The sequence below is a fragment of the Apus apus genome, chromosome 4, assembly GCF_020740795.1.
Source record: "Apus apus isolate bApuApu2 chromosome 4, bApuApu2.pri.cur, whole genome shotgun sequence".
Lineage (NCBI taxonomy): Eukaryota > Metazoa > Chordata > Aves > Apodiformes > Apodidae > Apus > Apus apus.
The window spans coordinates 108,354,335-108,375,717 of record NC_067285.1 but is presented as its reverse complement, the minus strand read 5'-3'; the positions used below and the strand labels follow the sequence as shown (position 1 = coordinate 108,375,717).

Genomic DNA, 21,383 nt, shown 5'->3' with positions numbered 1-21,383 from the left:
AGGAGCCAGCAGAGGTTTCACTATGGTTGGCCTCTTTCTTGGCCAAGATCCTCAACTCCAGCAACACCACCAAAAAAAAGCCTTGTCTGAGCCAGGCACTTTGATTACCTCCTCTTTCACCTGGCTTGGGTCATCTCCTTGTGACCCTCTTCTGCCACTGCCTGCCCCACTTTATATTTTCCCACCAACTGCATCTTCTTCTGTCTAAACTGTATTTAGCACATCTTTTATCAGCTGGAGGAAATCTAATCACATTTCTACTACTCCACAAAAGCAGTCAAAAAGGATTTATCATCAGTCTGGCACCACAACCCTGGCTTATTATGATACATTTTTCCACTTAAGTCACTTGGTCCAAGCCTCTCTTTTTTTTGAAATTTTTTAATTCAGCTTTTCAGACCATAATCCCAAAGTCAGTACCCATCAGCCTTGTCACTGTCAGGGTGGCTTTTCCTTTTCACCCCAATAGAAGCAGGAAAGTGAGTTACTCACCAGCAGTCCGACCAACAGATACATTTCAAACACCAGCAAGAAGTCTTCAACCTGTTGCCACCACACTGATAATTCCCTGTTGCTTCCATCTGTGCTATTTCAGGTTCAAACCTGGCAAAATGCTGTGCCTGAGCAAGCACAGATGATGGCTCAAAAATAGGCAGCTGAAGAACACCAAGGTTCAGCACTGAGCCTGAGCAGTGCTGGCAATAAATACCTGTGCCTGAATTTCTAATGAATCAATGTATTGATTCACTGGGGAAAAAAAGCTTACTTACATAAGCCACATTCAAACGGATTCACAAGAAGGAAGAAAGCAAAACCAAAACAAAACCCAAACACCCTCTTGGTTTTCCTCAGGAAATTTGGTTTCAAATGAGACTGTCAGCAATTCTTTGCAGCCAGAAGTTAAATATTTAGTTTACATATGTTAATGAAGCATCTTCAGCCTGATAAAGCAGCACTTCAGAACATGAATTACCAAGGAGATACAAAATCCTGCTTCAATACTTTTTCTTAGAAGTTTTTGGCCACAAAGCTGTGTCTCTGCTGGGATAACCTGCAGCTTCTTGGCTACTTTCTGTATTGTTTCATGAGGGGAACAGGAATGGTTTTAGCATCAAATAAATTGTAATGGTTGACATTTTTGGCTCTGAATGTTCAGGGCAAACACCTCTCTCCACTCTTCCATGGAGCTAAAATTTCACTTATACAGTGCTGCTTGGGCACAGACCTGCAAGTTTCAGCCTTTCTTGATTCCTAATATTTTCCTGAGAGGAGAAGAGGCTGCTCTGTAGACCTGCAGGTAGCTGGGGACATTAACTTTTTATAGATCCCATAAAAACAGTTCACTGACCTTAGGTGCAGTTACTAGTTCAGGTAAACAGTGAACAAACACAAGAGACTACCAAGGAGGTTTATGTCCAGGTTCACTTTTGCCCATCCTGGATTTTCTTCTTGCAGCAGCTCAGCTTTGGTCTTGCTTTTGAAGCTGCAGAGGGATGAGGACATCTTATCCAGGAGCACAGGAAAGGCCAAAAGAGCTTCCAGCTGAAAAATCAATCTGCCTCAAAAACCAATTCTGCCTGCACTGGAAGAAATCAACTCCTTCAATAGAGCAAATCCAATTACATCCTGCTGCACTCTTCCAGCATCACAAAAGCAAATAAAACAATGGACACTTCTCATGTTGGACTTCGGCAAAAGACGTTTATTTTTATTATTATTATTATTGTTGTGTTGCTGTTGTACCTCCTCTGCTCTGCCCACAGTGGTGGCATAAATGCTGTTACCATATTGCAGCTGATGATGCCGGTGTACAAATCAAAATCCATCTTAATTTCAAACTCCATTAGAAATACAGGAAAAAAGATCAACATTTAGGAAATGTAAGGGAAAAATGGTATGGAAAGAATTATTTCTTTTTTTTTTTATTGTTTTTCAAGCTTCCAAGACAGTATTACAAACAACAGAGAGCAAAGTAAAGCTAGAAATGAAATACTTGACAGCATCTGTTTAAAAATTACAGCTAAGAAACCTAATAAAAGTTGAATAAACAGTTACTAGAAATAAAAATTTTTACACATATGATATTTGTCTGGGATTTTTATTTCTTTAAAATAATTCATACAAATGGTTACAGTCACAAACATGATTTTAACCAAAAATATTGCTAGCCTACCACATTACCAGGAAGGAATCAATGTAGGCAATGAAATGCTGCTACTTTTCAGTAGTCTAGTGCCTTTTTCGCATACCACCAATAATATATACTTTAACTGGTGACAAAAAGCACAATGCTCCTTTATACAAAACCTTTTTATTTTCCTCAAAATCTCTCTGCAAGGTCATCTTCGTTTTGAAATAAGGGAATTCATGCCAAAATTAGGAGAAACTGTTTTTCTTTTGTTTACTAAATTATTCTAAAAAATAAGACAAGCAGGTAGAAAAAACAATGCACTGTGTGGCGTAGAAAGAAAAATGGGAAAAATTCATTGTCCTGAGAAGTTTGCCAACTGCCTCACTTTTGGGCATGTTTTAAAATATAAAAGAAAGGATTTTTAAGCTCAAAATTGGTTTGTTGAATGCCTCCCTTATGTTTTTCCTTGTTGACAGCTAAGCAAACAAACCCTTTTTAATGTTCTAAAAACTGTACACAGACAAGTACATTCATGATATAATTAACTACTAACTTCTCTTGCTTAACAAAGAACCCATAGGACACAGAAACAGTGAATCAGTCCACTGGACAGGGACAAACTACAATTTATACGGAGGAAAAAAATGTTTCCAAATCTTCTTTTTGTCTCCCACCTTTTCCTTTCATACTGTATATTGGACCAGTTTCTAAACCAAGAATCGTCTCCTCCTGTAAGTTCATGGTTTTGCCTTTATTCAAAATCCAGGGTTTTGTTGTTTGTTTGTTTGTTTTTTTCCACACGCTGAAGTTGAAATCTCTGATGTTGGGAATGCTGTTTTTGTAGGCTACAATTGGTCGCTTGGGTGGTCTCTATCAGCTTCTGGTTTGACAGTTTGGCCTGGGGAAGGAGCATGGGGCGGGTGGGCTACAGCAGGGAGGCCGTGTGATAAAGACATGGGGTTAGGGACTATTCCTTCTACTGCTGCAGGTATGCCAGTTGAAGCCACGCTCACAACGCCTGGGGGATACCTGCTGAGAGAAGAACATGAGAAGATTCATTAAAACCAAGAGACGACTGACAAGAAAGCCCACCTTGCCTCCTTCTACAGCTAGAGATCCTTCTTTTGCTTTCAGACTAGTATTTATTTAAACGACTATTGCAGTTGCAGCTTTCCGATGGCCCCCCAAGAGAGCCACTGTATCCACACATTCTTCAGATGACAATTTCAAGCCTATTACACCCAAGTAACTTCTTCAGCATCTAATTTGCCACTATGTTTGTCTGAAAGAGAACCAACAGTAGCTGTACAGAGGACAAGTGCTTTAGACAGACTGCAACAGAGATGCAAACACAAACACTATGGATGCTTTTACAGATTTCTTACTCTATCTGGAAAACACCAATGCCTACATATTTTGTGAATTAAAATAAAAATCCCCCTCTAATTCAACTAGATTTATGGTGCTCTAAACCTATTCAGGCTAAAAACAATCTTGCTAATCTGTTTCAATCCTGAAGTTCAGATGTCATTGATGAACGCAGGCATTTCACAATGCTGAGTATAAACAACAGCTTTCCACGAGCACTTTCTACAAAAGTACATGTTCTTTTTAGCCAAACACCTCAGTACCCATTTGCAAGTTATCTCACGCTGGCCACTTAACTGCCTCCCCATCAGAAAGCTGCACACTCATCCTTCACTCTCTCCTGCTATATTCTCCTCACCCAAGCATAGTAGTGAGAGAGTTATCCATTTAAAAGCCTAAACATACAAACCTTAACACTTACTGTAGCATTTGCTACCCTAGTATTTACTTAGAACTAAAGGGGAGAAAAGGCAGGCACTTATAGTCTTGTCAAGCTTTTGCAAATATCACATTATTCTGCTTTGATTTTCTTCTCATCTGAGTTCAATGCTGGGTGCATCAGGGAACTTCACCTTATTTCAGCAGCATCTTTTCTAAAGTAATGCACGTTTGTGCTGCTCAGCCTAAATTCCCTCAAACTGACAGAAAATTAGTGCAGAGTTTATGCAAAACTAATAGGAGGAAAAAAGCTCCACGAAAGAACATTTACTTTCTTCCACCACAGAAACATCCTGGGAATGGCTTTTTGCACACACACAAAATGGCTTTTTGCTGAGGAATTCAGTACGGCTCTCTGACGTGGCACAGGGATGACAAAAGATTCCACACACTGGGCTGGTCATCCTGGGGAAGATTCCTACAGATCATAACATTGACTGTAATCTGGGATGTATAACCAGCACATTAAAGATCACACCACCTGTAGGCCAGAGAACTTCTGTCCAAATTGTACATGTATTTATAGGACTTCCTATGTTAATTCCTTCTTGAAAGAGGTTCCTTAGAATTGCAGTTGCTAATGGAATTAGTTGCTTGTTTCAACATCTCCATTTGAATCTTATTATCACATTTGCTTCAATTCTTATGAAAACTGTCAGACTGGGTAGTGTTTTATTTATTCAAATTTCATTTTGGAACACCTTATCTGTTATGCTAGGTGCTTTGTAAAAGACTCACCATGAAATGACAAAATCTTCCATTTAAAAGCCCTACAGATCAACTCTTTCCTATGTAGGATAATGTCTCCTTTCTAACAACATATTCCCTGAGCATCATCACACTGGAACTGGGAGAAATCAAGGAGAGAGCCAACTCTACAGCTGTGTTTCCCTCAGGAAGAAAAGTCAGAGCCTCCCCTGGTGAAAGTGGGTTGTGCTAGATCAGGAGCATTAACTGTTACCTTTAAGAGCACAGTAAGCAGCTCAAGCTACACATCTGCAATTCTCCTTTGACTCCAAATTTTCTTTCTGTATATAAAAATATTCCCCTTGGACACTGAGTTATAATAACTGGGACTCTACCTGCCAGCACCTCTCCTCAGACATAGGCTTCCTACAGACTTTAGTAACATACAAAAGCCCTAAAAATGTTTTTCTTGTCTTAAAGCAACACAGTGGCAGTAGCCAAACCACAGGAACCATACCCCTCCTCACAAACTGCATTTCACTTGACAAGTCCTAACCCTATTTTGTTACTCTCTTTTCATCATTTTTTTCAGTGTTGTTTAAATTGTGTCTCTGAAAGGAGAACATATAAATCAACAGCCTTCACAGATGGGCATTTCTACTCTACATAGCTTTCCCTTATGTTGCTTACTACTTTTCTATTCTTAATCAGCAAATACATTCCCTCCAACACGTCATAAAGTCACTCCCAGTCTTCTCTCTTCTGGCAGCAATATATTGGAATGTTTTCCAGGTAAAATGTCCTCTGAATTACATTATTGTGACAGCAGAAGTGAGAAATCAGATACATCTTATCTGCTACTTCATACACTTCCTTCCCCTTCCCCTACAAAGTCCTAAATTTACCAAGAAAAATACAGTAACCTTCTTAATTACAACTGAAAGAAAACTTTTAATTTTTATTATTATCTGTAATTTTTAAACTACAGAAGCACCCTGAACTATGTTAAACTCTGTTCAAGAAATTGAGTCTGTCCCAAAAGAGCTTAAAAATTTAAGTGCATGCTGTTATCTCACATTATAGAGTCTGAAAATCACCAGTGAAATAACATGAAATAACTCCAGAATTACCAACATCTAACTGTTCTCACCCAAGTATCTCATAAGTACCTGGATATTCTCATCTTGAACCTGTTAGGAGGCAGAAAGATATGTCAACCTGTCTATAAATTGCAGTGTCACTGTTTACTGGCTGTCAAATTTTACTTTGCCTATAACCTGCATGCTCTGACACAGGGAAGGGCAGGGGGTGATTTAACAGGCAGCTCAGTAACAAATGAACACTAATAACACAAGAACAAGGCATATTATGCTGCTTTGCTGAGACTATCAGAAATAGTTCCTTCTCAGGAATTTTGCTAATCTTCACTTATTCAACAGGTCCTGTGCCCTTGACCTTATGTGTTGATAGGGCATCTTGCATTTCATTTGGTTTCAAAACCAGAAAATGGTTTTGTTTTCCACAGAATACAATAATATTGAGAAGATCAAGATTATATTCTGCTGATCAATGCTCAACGTTCTTTGCTTGCAATAACATTGGATAATTTAAGTTCTGTCCTACAACAAAATACAAGTAAATGATACATCCAGAATAAACCAGCCTCGTTAGTTTTAGTTCACTGAGAGAGCTATTTGCATTTTTAACACATACATTATTATCCCAGGTCTTATCTTCTAATGCAATTACATGAGTATGATACAGTTATTAGCACATCTGAAACATCATACTGTCTGTGAAAGAGTTCATAACTCAGCTCGTTGAACATTATCTTGGATTGCAAAGAGAAGACAGAAAAATCTGTTTAAACAATCAATTTAAATTCTGTACTTAATCAAGGTAGGAATTAAGCATCAGCAAACACTGCTACTGACACCAATTTCTTCATAAAGCAAGAGCTGCAAGTTCTGTGTATTTTATACTGCTCAAAATAGTAACTGCCTTACCCCACACTCAAACACCATTCTATCATCCCTCCAAAAAGAAGGTTTAATATCTGTTATATGACTAACTTCTCCCTCAAAATTTCCCAAGTGAGTTTTATTTTGCATTTGGAAATAAAGGTCAAGTCAAAACTTATTTATGATTAATTTTCTTTATTAAAATAACTGACTGAAACCATGTCTACAGAAGGCAATCAGTTCTGCACTTACCATGCTTAAATTAAATACATATGGTCTTTACCTTGTAAATCTTGAACTTCCAAAACATGCCTATGTTAAAATACATTTCTAGCTGTGAAACTTGCTTCTGCTGGACTTGTGACCCCCCAAATAAGAACAAATAACTGCATTTTATTTGGGCACACAACCCTGTTCCTAACTGCCATGACAGGGTTGGAGTTATTACCCCTGTTCAGCAACACCTGCCTTTCAGCGTCAACCAAATTCAGCTCTACCCTGAGAACTCCAAACTGCAGTCAATGAAACCACAGGCTGTGTGGAAAAGGGGGCGTTGGTGTGAACTTTTCATTTTTGCAAATAAAAACACCTTTCTTCAGGTATTTAGGGTCCTTTTCCCAAAAATAAACATCTTGACACGAGGCAAGACACATGCGCATTGGTCAAATCAAAGTCACCCTTTCCCTTTGGTGCACTTACGGCTATTGATAAGATTATGGCAGAGGGTGGTGATACTGCCCCCTTGTCATCTCTTCACTGCTTTCTGAGGAGACTGTTAGAAGTCAAGAGGACACAAGAGCTTTGCTTCACTCCTCAGCAGTGCAGAGCTGGGTTCTCACATGGTGCAACACACACAAAAAAAATCCTACATCTATTTCAAGTGTGGGGTAGCCCTCCTAAAGGACAAAGATAAGACAGATGGAAAGATTAGGACAGAGAGGTATAAAAAAATTATGAAAGGATTGCACTGTCCCTTCCCTGAAAGCACTGAGGGAAGCAGCTGTTGGTAGGTTTCTCAGCCACGCTCATCCTACTTATGAGTAAATGCCATAGTGGAATATAAAAAATTGCTGCCGTTTTTCATAAATCAAAATTGTGGGAAGCTGGCTACTAGGAAAAATTTGCTGCTAGAACAGCTGCTAGGGATAAAGGGACAAAGACTCTCAGGCAAACAAAGTAACTAAGGAACATAGATATTAGATGTAAAAAAGATGCATCTTTCTATTAATTATCAAGAGCTGCCTTCACAGCTGATTGAGAATACGTAGAACAAGTCCCTCAAATGCTTTGCATAAAAATTAAACATTTAATTTAGAAAACACTTTTAAACACAATTAGAAAACACAATTTTAAACATTTTCATAATCACCACAGGGTATTCCATTGCATTCACTACTGAACCACTTGTTCTCTCTTGTGTCTGGAGGCCACACAACCATGTAACAATAGTTTATTATTGAAAGTTTTTCTGTAACCTACTGCTGTATCATTACCTTCACCAAGAGGAATATAAACTTCCACTGCACTCACTGGAGATGACCACTACTGTTTTACTGGAATATACAAAGAACTGTATATTGTTCAGATATTACTAACCACATGCACACTTAGGCACTGCATGACTGAGTTCAACTAGGAAAACAAGATTTTTCTCCTTAATGCAACAATTACAAAACCAATATATCTGAGGCCTAATCAAAACCCACTGAATTTATTAACAGGAAGGTCTTTTATTTATTCTGGAATACCAACACCTGAATTAAGGAGGCATTCCCTTTACACCTACAACATGCTTACCTGTATGCAGCACCATTAAGCTCTGGATGAACAACTGCTGGATCCATGCTGGCCCAATGTGTAGCTGCAGTCAAATGATCTTTGTTAACACAGTTTTTCAGACTGTCTGGAATACGACCTAGGATGAAGCCAGGGAGAGGGAATAGAAAAAGAGTATTTATATGCCTTATGCTCTCAATGCTTCTATGTTTAAAATACTTATAAATATTTGCTAATTTCTGTGGGCATGTTCTACTAGTCTCCCTTACAAAAGCATATGTATCTGTTACATTTATTTCATCATGAACTTGCCACACTCACCCTCCTGCTTCTTACATTACTGTTTTCAGTGGTTGTCCTTATTTAATACTTTGAATGTTTTGATATTGAAAAACATACTCAAATATTATTTATTATTTGCTTATTTTCTTTTTATGCAGCAGAACATCACTGATTTTTTTTGAAGAGCAGAACAATTTAACATCTTCACCATCAGATGGTAGACACAGCCTGCACTCCTTCCTTGGACACAATACCCTAATTAGTTTCCCTCTCTCCACCCTCTCTCCTCTGCGTTCCCCTATGGTTTTCACATATCCAGCTTAATCCCACACCTCCTCTATCTTTCCTATATTAGTTCCACTGCAATTTAATGCCATTCTCACCTCCCTAACGTTGGCCTCAGTTTGCTCTTACTACAAACCATGTGCAAACACTGAAGTGCTGACAGCTTCAATAAAAATCAATGATTTAGATCCCTGATAGCACCATCACACACTTTGAAAACACAGGTCTGTCTTCCTAGGCACATGTTTGGGCTACTGCACAAGATTTAACACCAAACTAGCTTTGTAGAGCTGACTCTTACTCAGTTTTCAGCCCTTAGCCTATTGATGTTTATTTGCACACCACTCCAGTAGGTATCGTATGCTGGTTTGTGGAATCCCTCACAGAGCTACTTGGGAGCAGGTCATAGTTATAGAACAACTTAAGAATTTACTGTTAGAGGAGTTCTGCAGTGTAAGCACAAGGACCAATTCTAACAAAGGGATGCTCAGACTCTTTAGGGTACCACTAGAACAGAGAGAAATAGTCCTGTAAAGGACAATTCAGATCAGGAGTTTAAGAGGGGCCTTTCATCACCATCCAGAGAAGAATCTTTTTTCTGCACAGGCTATAAATGAGACTAAATTGCCCAGCCTCTCCAGGAAAGGCTACTGCTTTTTGTTTAGCAGAGCAATGTGCTGGCACTGAACTACTCTCAAGGTGACACAGATGGCCCTTGATGTCTGCAAAGCATTCAGTCTATATTGCCAAGGGGGAAACAGCAAAGTCCTACTAAAGAGAGAACATTAGTGCTTAATGAATCATTTTCCAGTATGAAAATCCTTCCTTTTATTTTAGGCTACAAGGGATTCAAACCAATGCCAAATGGTTCACTCTTCTCGTTTTATTTATTAGCAGTGCATGTTCAAGACATAACTGTTTTCTCTTATGTGAATAGTTTACAATTACATGGTAGTTATATAACAAAGAGACTTTGCTCTTTAAAATGTCAGATGTCTTTAAAGACAGGAACATCTAAAAAACAGTATCCTCTCAACAAAATATTGTAAACTTCTGGTTTTATTTAGAGAATGAGTTGTTGAGTTATAAGCATTATTAGGAACAGCATGAAGCTTTAGATGCTTTATCTCTGAACATTAGACCCTTAAAAACCCTGAAATTCCAGAGTGTCCTCTAAGACAAATTTGGATGGAACTGGAAAATACAAAGGAGCCAAAGAGAAAAGAACAAAGGAAACAGAACTGTTCATGACAAGTAGAAGGGGGCACCTAGGAAAATCTATGCAAGATACCTGCAATATCTGAATGACTTGAAGTCAAACCATCAAATGGGTAATATTTAAGAGGGGAAAAAAAAAGATAGATGATAATTACTATTCTGTTATATAGAAAAGGTGCAAATTTTGCAGTGCCTTCTCTGTAATGGCAATACACCTCCAAAATTCTCAGTTCCAGTTCTGAAAACAGACTTAGTGGGTATTTGCTTGTTGCTACATTTCAAATACTGGAAGTGGTAAACAAAACCTATGCTTGGTTCTTTCCAGCATCTTTCAAGACTGAACAATGAAGAAGTTTGTTAAAAATACAGAGTGAAGGAGCTAATAAGGTGAGTACCTGTGATCGCCCTCCGGATCTCTCGTGCTGCTTCCTCCCGCATCTCAATGGAGGCTTGTTCACTATACCAGGCTGCATGTGGGGTACAGATCAGGTTTGGTGCATCCTTCAAGGGGCCCTGACTAAAGCTAAATGAAGATTTAAAACAAGATCAAATGACAAAAAACATTGGGGGAGGGGGGGGGTTTAAGAAAGAGGGTGAACCACATGAATTTGTACATACATAGATTAAGTTCTACAACAGAAAAAGTAACTGCATTTCTAGTCCACGTTGGGTTTGGTTTTAATTCTGTTAGTTAATTTAATACACTTTTCACAGAATAAATAAGCAACATTGACCTCTCATAGGCTCAAAGGGTAGAACCTAATTATAGTAGCAACATTAGCTTCTGTCCAATGCACTTATTGCTAACTACAGCCACTGCCACTCCAGTGCTGGTGCAGAAATGCACAAAGCAAGACCCAAATCAATTCAGAATGTCATTCCATTTATCCATTTCATCACAGTTTTACTGCATTAGCCAACAAAGCTCTGTTCTTTGAAGAGTCACTGTCAGTATGACATTTAGTCATTTAAAGAAAAAAAAAAAATCTTACAATTATTTTGTCCATGAACAGCCTCAACTTTTTTTTAGACAATTCAGTTCTTTTTTTCTTGTTATTTTTAACTATTTTTTCTTTCCTGTTCCTTTATAGAAACTCCACAGAAAGAAGGAAATTTACAGATTGATTTTCAGGGAAAGTAATAAATCTGTATAAAAGTGCTATCACAGATAAAGAGTAAAGAAACTGAAAATCATGGAAACTTGCTCCTCCTATCTATTTCCAGTTTTAATAATCTCACAGTCAATTGGAACAACAGGAGAACAAATATTTTAAGAAAAAAGCATGCTGTCAGAGCTGGTCATAATTCATAATATCACAGATTTCATCTGTAGCTCAAGAAACACCAAAATATCTGGCAAAACTCTTGAAAAAAAAGAGTTGCATGCTATGATCAGGTAGAGATGCAGCACTGAAGCCAAAGGAAATTGTGGCTGTAATCCTGCAACTGAATCTCTGCAGATGGCATCTCCATGCAGCAAATGGGGCTTCCTACAGGTGCAACACTCTGCTTGTGTAGATCTGAGGTCTGAATTGGAAAGAACGTATGTAGCTGGGAGTCCCTTGAGCTGTTAAACTCAGGCTTTGTGCAGCACTATTGCATTGTAATGACTACATTTAGAAGTAAATGAATGCAGGGTAGGGTATGCATAAATAAAATTAAGTATTTGTGATGTGGCATCGTGTCTCAGTAGACGTAAAAAATTCTACCTAAAAGGATACTATTCTACTTTTTTTAAAGCTTCTATTCCTCACACAAGCTGAGAGTGGTAAGTTGTCCTCTCTCCAGTATTTACAACCTGCCCTCAAGTCCTTAATCCGCTCCTCTTCAAAAAGTTATGTGGATTGTTCCAGTTAAAACATTCCTCCCTACCCAGACTTAACAACTGAAAAAGGCTTGTCACATACAAGCACTAAGCTAAAACAGTCCATTCTCATAAATGTAAATCAGAAGTCAGGCTTGAGACTCAAGGCCAAATAAACCAGGCCCATTTCCGATTAAGAGTGCTGATATCATGATACCAATGTCACTCTGGGCTTCTCCCTAAACGTTGGGCTTCTCAGTATCATTCAAAACATAATGCTTGTGACACCAGCTCTGCTAAAGACAGCAGAGTTACTACTCCCCTGATAAAGGGTAAAACAAAACAAAACCTGCATTCGGACCACCTTCCTTTACTTTTCTTGCAACTTACTACATTTATGACTTTCCTGCAGAGGCAATGTGGGCAAAACTAAGTATTTTCTTCAGAAAGGTGTCAAAGTAATTCTTTCTAACACCAAATCTAGCTCTTTGCCTTCTGACAGGGTCTGTTCAGACATCAACATTAGCTGTCTCCAGAGCTGCATCAATGACAAAGGAGTGCTCCCCTCAAAAGCCATGCCACAAAGCCATGCCCAGGATTTGAACCCAAGCCCCTGCTATTTCTGCTAAATAAGCCCATTGGATATTTTTTTTTAAAGGAATTAAATCTTGGATGTCACTTTTTTCAGTTCTGACCACATACACAAGCTCCATCTACATTTGCATTCATCCAGTGCTGCACAGATTCATGTTGCTTTACTAAGGAGTATTTAGCTACCAAATGAAGGGAAAACTCAATTTACTTGTTGCTGTTGACTGTATCATGCACTAAGACTTAAAAATAAGAAAGTGAACAAAATAAAAAGAAAAGAAAAGGAAAAGCACCTGAATGGTTCTGACTCATGTACATCTAAGGCTGCCCCTCGTATCCTTCCTTCCTTCAGGGCCTGTGCAAGTGCTTTTTCGTCTACTAACCCACCTCGAGCTGTGTTGACCAGGAAAGCCCCTTGTCTCATCTAGGGAAAGTTAAAAACAAGAATGATGAAATAAAAATAAATGAAATAAAATCGTTGTGGCATTATTATTTTTTTTACTCAAAAGAAGCATCCATTACAACAAAGGCTATTCAGCTGGTTTAACCTGTTAACAGTTGTCTTTCCTTTCCGTTGGAAAGCACCACAAAATGTGATGCTTCTAACATAAAATGCTATTTCACAGCACTTAATAACCTTTTGTTTCTTGTAAGTCGTGTCTTTTAATAGAAGCGTTTCAGATACTGTGCAGTAACATGATCAAAAGATACAACTGTGCATATGAAAGTGACAGATCATTTTATGCCTTTTTAGTTCACTGTGAAATTGCATGAGACAGAAACTACAGCACACTCTTAAACAAATTCATATTTTGTGGTTTTCAACTTTCACACAAATAAAAGCCTACATGAATTTTTCAGGAAAATAAATGCTTTTGGATTTTCAAACACTTTTCCCTTTAGTTGCCAAAACACAGTAGATCTATGTTTTATTTATTTTTGCTATTTCAGCTTCCTCCTCCGTGAGACTTTTCAAATAAAAGCCTAAAGAATTCGTATATTATTCAATTAAAAGGCATGAAAATGAATTTGATTGAGAACGCTGTGTGCCCAGGAGAGAAGCTGTGCTGTGCATTGTGCAGATTAGCATTGTAGATGACACTGTGTGGGGAGAACTAAAAGAATTTACACCATAATATATCCACAACATGAAAACAAAGTGGCGGTTTAAATGAGAGATGGTACAGAAAAAAAATAAATTACTACATCCTGCTTCCAACCACCCTAATACTTCATCTTTTACCATGTGTCTCAAACACAGCTTCTGATCTCAGAAGCATTTCTGTGCATGAATTTAAGCTTATGAAGACCAGGAACTATGGTTAAGATGAGTGATAAAAACCTCATTTTGTGCTGAGTCCATCTCTCACTGTGAGAACAAGAAAACCCCAACATTTTGACACCAAGTCAACTACTTGAAATCTACACATCAAACTAAAGCTTATGTAAATGGATCCTTACTCTTGAGACACTGATTAGAAATACCAAATTCATTAACAACAAAAAGGTTTGGATGAAAGTCATCCATGATAATTTTTTTTACATGAGATCATAGGAAATATTAAACAATTAACAGACATATGCTTCCAGTAAGGCTACAAGAAGAAAACCCAACAGCATCTTACTGGCCAATTCACTGGGTTTAGTGTGGCCTTGCCTATCCCCATTTGGAGACTCTTGGGCTTAAAGGAAAACCATTTATTGGTCTGTATAGCAAAACTAAAGCCCATTTACAGGAGCAGAACTAAGGGATACTTCTTTAAGTTTTCTGTAATTAACCTGGGAAATTAGAACAGTGAAGAAATGGTAGCATGATCTTAAGTTGATCTAGTAACAAGATGCTTCTGATGGGAACAACCACTACATCTCCACTACTTGGAAGCTCTGAGAACTAGATCAAGACTAGAACAGAAGGGCTCACCCAAAGGGGCAATTGCACTTTCTGTACAGACATGCCATATAGGCTCATGGGAGCTTATATACCCTTATATGCCCTTCCTATTTCTGTGCTCGAGCAAAGAGATCATTTTGTGTTTTAAGTATAGACTAGTGCATCTGTATGCCCATTGAAAGACATGAAATTTTTAACCAAAGCAAACCGTGCTAAAGTCCTGTCCAACTTACTAATCTTGCCTGACTTCTCATACTAAGTCAAGTCCAAATAAAACAAAAAATGGCTGCATAAATGCATTCTAGTGGGAATTAATTATATGACTCATGATAAATTATAAGGATGGATGCAGCTGGACATGACCCTAAACAATGGTTGGAATTTTGAAAGAGCTTCACAGCTAGAACTGCTGATGGCTGTTAAATGCACCTACACTAAACCTGCACAGCTCCTTTTAAAATACATTGTGTTTAAAATGCAGTGTCTGCTTCTCAAATGTGTAAAACTAAAGATGACCTCAGCTTCTCTTAAGAGCACTTGATTACCATGAGTTCAACAAACACAAGCTTGAAACACTTCTCTGAGCTTATCTGGCACTACTAGGCCAAGCAGAACGGCTAAACAGAATGCTAACTAATTAAAGGGAAAAGCTACTGAATGAGAAGACTGACACCAAATTTTCAAAGACATTTTAAGGTTATGTAATTTCAGATTCTAAACAAAATTCAGGGTGAGACTAATGAAATGAGATGCATAATACTTCTCTGTATCTTGTTTAATAACTGGTTATTACATGAGCATGCAGTATTTGACCAAAGATGCATGCAATGCTTTCTAAAAATTTTGGGCCAACTAAAATCTGTCAGCCTAAAAAAGCTGTTCTGCTCTTTTAGATAAATATTCAGAAGATCTCTCCACACGAACTAAGCAGTCAGAGGTGTTACTATATTTTGGTTTGCACATACAGACTGCTTCGTCCAAAGTTTTATCCAAAGCAAGTTCTTCTAACATTTAAATCCTTGCTTTAATCATGAAGAATAATAGATAGCAAATGCTTATGATATCCTTTACAGTACAGACTTTATTATATGCATTCCATTTCAGATGGTATCACTCAGTTTTAACTTGTTTTGTTTGTTCCTCCGATTAATGCACTAAGCCCTCTCCAAAGCTCATTGCATTTATCCACCACCACTCAAAAACTTCCCGTGATACACAGCCCAGGTTTCACACTTGGCTGTACAATGAGTGACCCCTGCTAAGCCTGCAGGCAGTCCTACTGAATTCAGTGTGATTCTTTCTGGGTCTAGATGTCTACTTGCAAAGACATCTAAGCATGTAATAACCACTAAATGTACCTGAGCACACATCAAAAGAGAACTTTCAAGGTAGGGTGACAGTGATCTGTTCTCTTAAAAGATTTGCATTTTAAACTTCTTAACCTTTTAGAGTTTCAAATGCCAAACTCTGATTTTATGTTGGGATTGATCTGCAAAATCCCTAAACTCTCAAATCAAGAAGTGTGTGTTACACCATCACTTGTCTGGCATTTTCCTACATGACTGTGGTCTGCAATTACTTTAGTTCTCCTAAAGTTCAGAAGTAGTAGGTGCAAACGATTTCTCAGAAGCAAAGCAATGACTTTACTGCAACATCGTTGTTACCAATACATACAAATGCTACATATATAAAGAAAAGCAAAATTGACTTCTATATCTTAAGATGAGCTTCTTTTCCACACAGTATCTACATTCTTACACCTCCAACATTATATTTCCTGCTGTTACCTACACTGGGGTTGGAGCCACAAGTTAGGACATTTAATGAAAAGACTATCAAATTAGTCAACAATGGAGCAGTTACTACACCTAGATTTTGAAATTATTTTAATATTACATAAAACTTTAGGGAGAAGTTAGTGCTAATTCCAAGAAACATTATTTTTCCAAATAATGCAATGCTGTAAATGCGATCCATCCAGGAAGCACTCTGCAAGCATCCGGACTGAGCACAGGGGGGAGCTATTTAGTCATAATCCTTAAATTGCATCTAAAAAATCTCAAACTGAGGAGGAACAAGAGTGAAAGGCAGAATTGTTACCTGAAAATACACAGGTATAGGAAGTACCTACTAGAAGACATAGAAAAGGTGTTTTTATATAAATGCAACTTTATTAAATCTGAGCAACATTACCAAGAGCAAATTGTTTCCATAAATGCAATGTTACCGAGCAAAACAACAAAAAAGGCAACTATACCTAAGCCACCAGCTATTCCCTAATCAGTTAGAAACCTGCATGTTTTCAAAGTAGCAAAAGGGAAAGACTTTTTCAAATGAGAATCTGCCCCTTCACAAAACCAAACATCACACAGTGTCAGCCACCAGCATCAGTGTGGAGGGTGCCCACAGAGATTATTACCTGCTTTATGGTGAAGTCGTTAATAAGATGATGATTGTGTTCATTCAAGTTGCAGTGCAGGGTAACACAGTCACTGTGGAACAGCAGGTCCTGCAAAGTGCTCACCCGCTGCAGTCCCAGAGCACGCTCCATGCCATCGGAGAGGTATGGGTCATAGAAAATCACACTGAAGCCAAAGGCTTTGGCACGTAGTGCTACTGCTTGCCCAACACGCCCTGCAACAAGACAAGCATGCAAGGAGAACAGACATGAAACAGCTGGTGTAATGCACCCTCAACCTTCCAATTGCAAAAGCTTGTATGAAACTAGAATGCTTTGTACAACAACTGGAAGAGCATAAAAAAAGAGGCAGCTCCCACCCCACTTTAAGTCACCAGTCAGATAGAAACGTTACATCTGGGCTGTCTCACACTGCTTTGTTCAAAACCAAGCAGCAGTTCTGCACCTTTTGCAAGCAGGGATCTGACATGCCAGAAGATGTCACATAAGCTGCAATAATCTGTGTATTACAAGGGCTTGCCTGCTGGGCCTGTTCATGGTAAAGCACTACTGCTTGTGAGCACATCCTGCCAAAGACTTACCCTTATCCATGCCGGACCAGCTGGCTTTAATAAAAAGCTATAAAATTAATCCTCAAAAATGGATGCAATAAAAGATAATTTGTTTAATCTGAAGCCCAACCGTTCTCAATGAATGGAATCTCCTTTCTGAACTAGTATTTTATTTCCGAGTAACATCCTTACAGCATTAAAACACCAAAAAGAATCCTGTCATCTCAGGCTCTAAAAAACATTGTATCCGTCTACATAAATGATGAATAAATAGTCCACCACATGGCACCTAGTTCACAAAAGGGTGGTAACATTTGGTGTTAGCTTTTGTCTGTTTCACCTTCCTTACTGTCGTATTTCAGAGTTGTGACTGAAATTGCTGTTTGGGCACAACTCCATGTCAGATGTATCAGGAGGTGTGTATTTCCCTTTGCCACACCACTAGTAAACCACGGAGAAAAACAGTGAGTACATCTAGTGAGTAAGGGTAATTTGAAAAATAGGAACTAACACATTTCTCAGGTTCGAAGACTACACACTCATGTTGAAGTACTATAAATGTTAGATAAAGACATTTCAAAAGCATCACTAGACACACCATAATAATCACATCTCATTAAAAAAAAAAGTCAATAAGTTTTCTATTGTAACATCTGAGTTTATTCATAAAAGCATCAAATTAACAAAGGGAAATCCCGTCTCATTCCAATTGTGCTTGAAGGGATTTCCCTCTGCTTTTCAGTTTCTGTTTGAATAAACTTAAGAAGCGACAAGAAAAAAGGTTTCATGTTGATCATTTAACCTGAACACAGGAATTCTGCAGTGCTTAGTGACACGTGCTTGGAGTACTGAGCAGCATCTCAATCTGATGGGGCCTGCTGGCTTTTCTTTGGGGACACCAAATTAAAATGCTCTTCAAAATATTTTATTTCAATACTTGCCTACATGTTATTTGTTTGCTTTTCAAGCTGCTTTTCATAAACTTGAATTAGACAATTTTCAGTACAAACACTATTATTTGCAAATTTTGGCATGTTCACAGCTCAAGGAATCAAGTCACACAACTGTAAACAATTTGTTTGTTGTTTTTTTTTTTAAAGAAAGCGTATCGTTTTCACTCCAGCTCCACTGATTTTCCCAAGCAGCATTTTGTCATCTGTTCTTTTTTACACTCTTTGCAACACCAGCACCTGAGGGGATTCACGACAGTGAAATTTTTTACAACAGACTTGCCAGCTAAAGCTACAGTTCCCATTCATTGCAACCAGGCTAATAAACCAAAGCCTTCTGCAATGTGTACAAAGTTTCCTTCTGAAGCACCCAGGAAGCCCATGTGCGTATTTCTAGCCAGAATTGTCTTATTACAGTTTTTTTATGGGATAAAACTCTTATGCAATTGACATTAAGTCTTAGTTGCTATACAAATACAGGTATACACACATAATTTGGCAATTCCCTTTTAAACTACAGTCCAACAATTTAGTACAACCACAAACCTATGATGGCTTTTTCCTTTCCTGAAAAACTTGCTACATGACAATCTCCTGACTATGATGGGTGGTTCAAAACCTATTTCAGCACATCAAGAACAACAGAAAAGCTCACAAAACATCCCACCTTTGGGACTACTCCATCTTAAATGCATATACAATTGCTATGAATATTCTTGGCTGTTTTGAGGGAAGGCAAAATGTTAAATTCAAAATACAAAATTAACTTCTTGGTCAGTAATGTGGGAAGAATGCTGAAAATACATGTTGCATACTACGGCAAAAGAAGCAGAAACTAACAAAAGCCTATTTGAGAAATTAAGAGAATTATACAAAACTCTAGCAAAGCCCATGCACCATTTCAGGGACACTAGAAGTGTACAAAGAGACTCACCAAAAACTTCTGTGTCTCCTGCTACAGTCTAACCCATCTGAACCCACCAGGTCTCCCAGTCTGTAGGAGTCTCTGACCTTGACTTCACTAATGACCTGATTTGAGTGTGACAGTACAGCAGCTGCAGTTGACAGTGACTCCTGCCCAGCCCTTTAGCAAAGAATGAGCATCCTATGTTGTTTTATTAAATGCCCTTGATACTGTGGAAATGTTGATGACCTGCCTGCAGATTTCCAGGGAAAGAAAAAATGCTTTCACTTAGCAGCTCTTTCCTGTCTATGAAACAGTAATGGAGAATCTGGGTAATTTTTCCTCCCTCTTGGAGAACTCTGAAATGTGGAGAGTGCCATTCTGTTAATTTCCTGCTGAGCACATTAAGAGACCTAGTCTTAAGCATTAATACTGTCTGGTAATGCAGATCAGTGCTTTGTCCAACATCTAGTCAGAACCGTGGGACTGCTGCGAGAATCTAGCAGGTGAGGAAAGACAAACTGCATGATGACATTCATTATGATGCAGAGACAAATCTATGTGGAGGTATTTCACCTCTCTTGAGTGAGGAAATGCATTAGCTATTAGTCATCAGCATTTGTAACTGGGAAGGAAGGGGAAGGGAGTGTGACTTCACAGCCTTCACTGCTGTAACATTATCATTACAGCAGAACCAGGTCCAGCTATCTATTCATTTAGGTACTTACATGCTGCTACTCATATATATTCGCCTTTTAAAAAAATCTGTAAATGTCTAGATATAAGGTGAACAGGTAGCTTTTTTTTTTTTAATGCACAAATGCAGGGCTTTCTATCCAAGCTTGTGATGCATCACTTGAAATATAGGACACTTGATAGTAATACAGATTACAAATGGAAAAGTCAGCTGTTTAATGATGTGATATTATTATTTATGTAAGGCTCCAAGAATCACACACTTCATAAAGACAGAAAAAAACCCCAGGCTCTGCCCTAAGGAGCTCAGAGGCTAACCAAACAACAAAACAATGAGGGATGGTATCCAACAAGCACATGAAGGGGCATTACACTGTTGAGTCTCCGCTTATCTTCAAGCTCAATACAAGCAGAGGATGAGAGATGGGGTTAACTTTAAAGGAAGAGCACAGAGTAATAGGATTAAGCAGGATAGACCAAGTGTCAAAGCAGGAATATGCATGAGAGGAGGCAAAGAAAAAGAGAGTGGGTGATGGAAAGAAAAAGGCAAGTGAGTCATGAAACTTGGCTAGACCAGTGGATGAGGAAGTGAGTAACTGAAGCTTTGGAGCAAATTACAGTCATTCCCTAGCACAGTGATAGGCAAGAGCTAGGGTGTTTCTCTTCAGCAACACAAGAGAAAAGTGCAGAACAGATGTGAAGAGGGTCTGGAGTTAGCTGTTGCAGCAGCAAAGTGATATATTTCAGCAATATATTCAGCAACCCACTGCTGAACAGATCACAAGTTTAAGACAAGAATAGAGAAACATACATAAGCTGTGGCTGAGATTTGAGTTGATCTCAAGACACACAAAGGACAGAAACAGTAACACTGCACAGAACTAGCAAAAAGAAGGACTTGGTAACAGATTATGATAATTCTTTGGTTTGTGTGCAATACATTTGCTTCATAGCCTCTTAGTGGTTCATCAGTGGTGATGCTGACAAGTCTAAGTAATAAAATAATCAACTGAGGCAGAACTACAGATGTGGGAAGAAGCCAGTAGTAGAGAAACATAACCTAAGAGCAACTGTCTGTTGAAGACGGTTGTAAATAAACTCTGTTGTCTAGAACTAAGAGACAGGTAGCCTCCTGCAGTGACCTGTAATAGAAAAGAGTGCATATCACAGCCTAAGTGCCTGAAGTGCTGAAATGTAAAGTTTGGCACAACTGAATAGCCTGGAGAAGAGAAGACTCTGGGGAGATTTTACAGCAGCTTTTCAATACTTAAAGGGCACCTGTAAGACAGATGGCAACAAACTTTTTTAGCAGGGTCTGCAGTGATAGCACAAGGGATAATGGTTGTAAACTGAAAAAGGGAGATTTAGACTGAATATTAGGAAGAATTTTTTTACAATGAGGGTGGTGAAACACTGAACAGGCTGCCCAAA

At 38.4% G+C, this 21,383-nt stretch overlaps 1 protein-coding gene across 12 annotated transcripts in view; it reads right to left on the bottom strand.

Moving 5' to 3' along the window:
• Positions 1-1,679: 1,679 nt before the first annotated feature.
• CTBP1 (C-terminal binding protein 1) overlaps positions 1,680-21,383 on the bottom strand; it is a 241,593-nt gene continuing 221,889 nt past the window's right edge. For 9 of the 12 annotated variants that reach the window (XM_051616350.1, XM_051616351.1, XM_051616359.1 and 6 more), the window contains 5 exons: positions 16,852-17,066; positions 12,835-12,965; positions 10,542-10,669; positions 8,383-8,500; positions 1,680-3,163 (listed from right to left, as the gene is read on the bottom strand). In XM_051616350.1, the coding sequence (XP_051472310.1) occupies positions 2,977-3,163; positions 8,383-8,500; positions 10,542-10,669; positions 12,835-12,965; positions 16,852-17,066 (779 nt within the window). In that variant the 3' untranslated portion in view covers positions 1,680-2,976. The remainder of the gene's footprint in view (positions 3,164-8,382; positions 8,501-10,541; positions 10,670-12,834; positions 12,966-16,851; positions 17,067-21,383) is intronic. The other 3 variants (XM_051616352.1, XM_051616356.1, XM_051616354.1) reach the window with 2 other exon arrangements.